The sequence below is a fragment of the Montipora foliosa genome, chromosome 1, assembly GCF_036669935.1.
Source record: "Montipora foliosa isolate CH-2021 chromosome 1, ASM3666993v2, whole genome shotgun sequence".
Classification (NCBI taxonomy): Eukaryota; Metazoa; Cnidaria; class Anthozoa; order Scleractinia; family Acroporidae; genus Montipora; species Montipora foliosa.
Window position 1 is genome coordinate 55568019 of NC_090869.1, and position 5000 is coordinate 55573018.

At 39.6% G+C, this 5000-nt stretch overlaps 1 protein-coding gene across 4 annotated transcripts in view; it reads left to right on the forward strand.

Moving 5' to 3' along the window:
- LOC138001634 (protein NLRC5-like) overlaps positions 1-5000 on the forward strand; it is a 353269-nt gene that overhangs the window by 318105 nt on the left and 30164 nt on the right. For 3 of the 4 annotated variants that reach the window (XM_068848154.1, XM_068848152.1, XM_068848153.1), the window contains exons 5-8: positions 1154-1196; positions 1723-1751; positions 1930-2038; positions 2538-2566. In XM_068848154.1, coding sequence (XP_068704255.1) covers positions 1154-1196; positions 1723-1751; positions 1930-2038; positions 2538-2566 — 210 coding nt within the window. The remainder of the gene's footprint in view (positions 1-1153; positions 1197-1722; positions 1752-1929; positions 2039-2537; positions 2567-5000) is intronic. The other variant, XM_068848151.1, reaches the window with a different exon arrangement.

The window sequence follows — 5000 nt, forward strand, 5'->3', positions numbered from 1 at the left end:
ACGAGCAATAAAGCGCCTTTGTAACTACGTCAGCCATTTTACTGTGTGTTTATCTTACAGGATATAACTAAGCGTCCGTTGACCCGATTTTGTGATGTTCAGCTTTCGATTGCTGTTTGTCTTGACTTTTTTCAGATCATTCAACAGAAATCTTTGCTTTACTGGCTTGTCAGCTAGAAGGGATTATTTGAAAAGTAAATTTTTTGTCAATGTCATGTGATTCTATGAGAAAGAAATTATTTTCGTGCGATTTTGTCCGCTTTGTTGACATTTCCTTTCACTTTGTTTACATTCACGTTGTGTCACGCACAGCGTCCGAAGGGCTCCAGTTAAAATTTCATTTCATACCAGCGTTTTAATTTGCAGAGCTGAACCTTTACGTTCTTGTAAGTAAAGTAACCGTTCTTTCATACAGTATAACTGGTTTTTCAATTTGAAACATACCAAGATCGATTTTGCGCGGCTAAAGTTAGGCGTTATTTTTACATTCAAAACACCATGCACAGTGTGGGTGAGTAAGGAAGGCCAGGAATTATATTTACAATTTACACAGTCTTGAAGCTTTGGAAGTCTTCTAAATATGTGAGGAAGATGAAGTCAACAGCAGTTTTTTCGCGCCCGTACCGTTTCTTTGAAACAGTTCGAAATTTAGACTAATTTCATGAATAAAAATGGCGTTTGTTGTGAATTTTCGAACTTTTCTAAAATTCTCCAAATGTAAAGCGCTTGGGGATTTCTTAATATCATTTTTTGAAATAACCATTCCAAAGGGTTGTTTGGGTGGTATAAACCAAAATTCAATTTTTCGGAACTGGTTTGAGATTCTCAATATATTCCGACATTTGCTCTTAATCTCTCCAAACCATAGAAGCACTAAAAGTACAACTAACAGAAACAATAAACACTTTGAATTCATTGTTTGTAGCATATTAGAAATAGAGGTTATGGCAAAACATTTGTGAGTTCTGTATAGTTGCTACACTATGTGTATAAGATTTAGAGTGTCCTTGTGTTCTATACTCAAACATCAGAGTCTACATGCCTTATCCTCAAAAAGACTTTCCTTCTTTTGTATTAGCACAGGTTTTTAATTTTGTTGGGAATGCACATTTTACTGAATAAACAACTAATTCCATTGTTTTTTCATCTTCAGGTGAACAATGTTGATGGTCAGATGCCTATGGAAATCCAGCCAGGTGAATGTATAAATTTGCAGTGAATGTGGCTCTATTTGATGACACTGAGTGTTCTTTAAAGACTCATGCTGATCAAGGAAGGTGTTAACATTAATCTGATAAGGCCAAAGTCTGGGGGGATGTGTACATGTAGAAAATGGGTGACTAGAACACGAAGTTCAAGGAGCTGAGTACTAGCAAGTAGAAAGATGTCCTAAGCCCAGTTTCAGTCTGAAAGCAATACTTTAAACTACCTCATTGACCGATGTGACTTGTGCTGCTGATGTCAAAAAGTAACTGTTTATTTAATAGTCCTATCACAAATGTCAATGGAAAGTTTTGGTCAGTAGACTTGCATTTCTCTGTCAACAGTTTTGCTATCTAATTTAATGTTGAATCCTATTTTATTCAGCCATTTGGGTGTCCTCTCATTGGTTTTTAATGATCCAAGGTTGTCAACCTGTGGTTATTTGAGTGGGCTTGTAGTATAATCAAAACAAACACGTTAATCCAAAATAATAAAAACTCACGTCTGCTTATTCAACAGAGAGCACAGTTCAGCAAGGGCAATTAGGGGTGAGTACCAATTTATTAATTAATATTCAAACACAAGTCATTGCAACTCTAGGATTGAGTTGCAAAGCCAATTAGTAAATCCTCGAATCCACCCGCTGGATATCTTATCAGTTTGAAAGGATTAGCTTGTAACATTTAGATTTGATTTTGCATTTGATTTCTTCTTCTCTCTTAATAGTCATACTACAATGGGACTTCTCTTACAGAGGATGGCAGTTTAACAACAGCTGCTGATCACAACACCACATCTCAGCATATACCTCAAGATTGTAACCTTCATCATTCAGGTGGTATTTTTGGTTTTTGCTTTTGTCATTAAGGGTTCCTATTGTGCCCTAAAAGGAGGAGTAAGGATTGTACAGTTGGTTAGTGCGCGGCCTTCTGTGTGAGTGGTCCTGAGTTTGATCACTAGTGACCTTACATCCTTGCTAATCGACTTTTTCCATTCTGTGTAGCTTCAGGTAGCTTTACATACCCTTAAAAGGGAGCACTGATGGAAAGAGGGGGTAAAATGAGTGCACCTTCACCTTCTTGGGAGAATACACCATAGGACGTAAAGGAACTTTTGAAAGGTGTACCTTTCCCTTGACCTAACAATATATTCAGTACGCTATTCCAACCTATTCTTGTCAGCCATTTGGGTGCCGGGCTCCATGATCCATGATTCAAGTCATGAGGTTGTCAACCTGTAGTTGTTTGAGTGGACTGTATACTGCAATGTGCATAACCGAAACAAACATATTAATCCCAAAATAATAAACGTTGATGTCTGCTTTAATTCAACAGGAAGTACAGTTCAGCCAGGGCAAGTATGGGTGAGTACCAAGATAAACCTTGACCAATTCGAACAATAGTTTGCAACTCTATGCAAGTTGTGAATTGCAGAGTTGCAAAACTATTATGATTATGATTATGATTATTGGACAGTTGGAGTATCGACGGCTTGAAAGTTTACGGAAGAAACCATGTATCGTATAATCAATGTTTTATTCACTATGATAATTATTCGATCTGAAATGAACAAAATTACATAACAATTACTGAGATATTTGAATACGCGAAATCTCTAAGCAAATGAACAGAAAAGAATCAAAATAAAAGACTGAACTAAACTTACTTCTGTGGCGGGTTTCCGTAAACTACGAACTCTTGAAACTGAACAACTCGACGGTTTAAAACTGCTGAAACTGGTTGACTTAAACTACTGAAACTGGTTAGCGACTGACTCATATCCTTTCAAACACGTGCTATTAACTGATCTGAAACTTAAGCCTTAGTCACTAAAATGAATTCTCTTAAAATGTCAATCAAAGCTTTGTGCGTTTCTGGTACTAATTAATCAGTTCTATCGCTGTAACATTTCCTCCGCCCCGATGAAGGAAGCGTTCTTCATCTTACTCAAAGCCTTCGGCTGGTTGCACTACTGCTATCTTCGTGATAGGTCTTGAATATTCGCCAGTTGGTGTTTTTACTTTCACGTTCCTGACTTTTCTGTCCTGTCCTGGGTACACTTCTATTACCAGACCGGTAATCCATTTTCCTCTCAATGCATTCGAATCTTGCACCATGACAAAGTCGTCAACACAAACGTTACGTCTGTCTACGTTCCACCTCCTCCGTGGTGCTAACAAGGGGAACACATCTCTTGTCCACCTTCTCCAGAAGGAGTCCACAATCTGCTGAATGAACTCTCTTTTCCTTGGGTTCCTTGTCTCACTGAATGGGCCCTGCGGAACTTGAGAAGACGCTCTACCTAACAGCATATCGTTCGGACATAAATAAGCTCCATCGTCTGGATCATTTGGCACTCGAACAATCGGACGTTGATTGACTAGGTTAGCAACTTCTAAAAGACACGTATACAATTCAAAAGGCGTCAAGGTGTGATTTCCCACTGCTTTCTTTATAGCGGTCTTGCAACTTTTTACAAGAGCCTCTGCGCAACCATTCTGCTGTGGTGCTCCTGGGGTTGTAAACTTCTACTGCATTCCTTTATCGGCACAATATTCTCGACGTGTTGCAATGTCCCATCCTTCAATCATCTTGCGGAGTTCCCTTTGAGCTCCTACCATCTGCGTTCCGTTGTCGCTTATCATCATAGGGGGGTAACCTCTGATGGAAAAAAATCTGCGAAGCGTTTGAATGAATTCCATGGTAGAACAGTCAGTAGCTATTTCTAGATGGACGGCTCTGGTGTTGAGGCATGTGAAAATAACTCCATAGTACTTCGCCGTTTTGTTTCTTCCAATTTTTACCGTGAAGGGACCGAAATAATCGCACGACGTATAATGAAATGGCGGGGTGTCTGGTGCCGTTCGGTGTGGAGGTAGGTCGGCCATGATCTGCGTTTCTGTCTTTGGTTCCATTTCTCTGCAAAAAACACACTTGTACTTGACTGCTTTTGCAAGGTCGTGACCTCGCACTATCCAATAGTTTGCTCTCGTTTTAGCTACTGTTGTCGCTACCCCGGGATGTCCGCACCGATGAGCTTCTTGTATGATAAGACATGATACAGGGCGCGACGAAAGTGCTGTCCGATAGCCCGGGGCTAGTGGAATGACTTGTCGGGCTAGCGTTTTCTTATCGTAGCTTGCCCGACGGGCAAGCACCGTTGCTTTCTCTTTTCTGGTGATAAATTGAGCTTTTATACCAAAAAGTGTGTCGCAGAAAGCTCCTGAGAGAAAAGGATAACGTTATGAGGCCAAATTAACGTAGCGTGACAACGTTTTGCGCCGCATTGTAGTTGCGTCCGTAAATAACGTCATGACTTTTTCTGCTTACATAAGCGACCGAAATATATTTTTTGAAATGACAATATTTGCCGACTGACAGCGTGCAGTGCAAGATAATAAGTCTAATTAAATTCCAGCCAAGTCACGGTGCAGTGGATTTTCTCGGAAATCTAGGTGCGTTTCGTTGGGAAAATCCAAACCGGATTCTTGTTTCTAGGCCCACTAAAATTAAAAAAACAAGAAAAAACTCGCTTGAAGAAAAGCTAGGCTGGTGCCGTTATCATCCGATAAAAAAAATGAAAACAAAAACACGCAACTCGAGTAATTTAAAACATGATGTTTTCTCGCTTCTGGAAGAGTTTGTCAGCTTGACGAGCTTTGAAGAGAATTTATTCCATCGAATGTCGACTTCAGATTACTTCAGATTACAGTGGTAGTAAAATTTAATTGACCGATCGCAACGTTCATGGCATTCACAAAAATAACTGTGTTGTGATTTCCGTAGCCTGTGTACAGC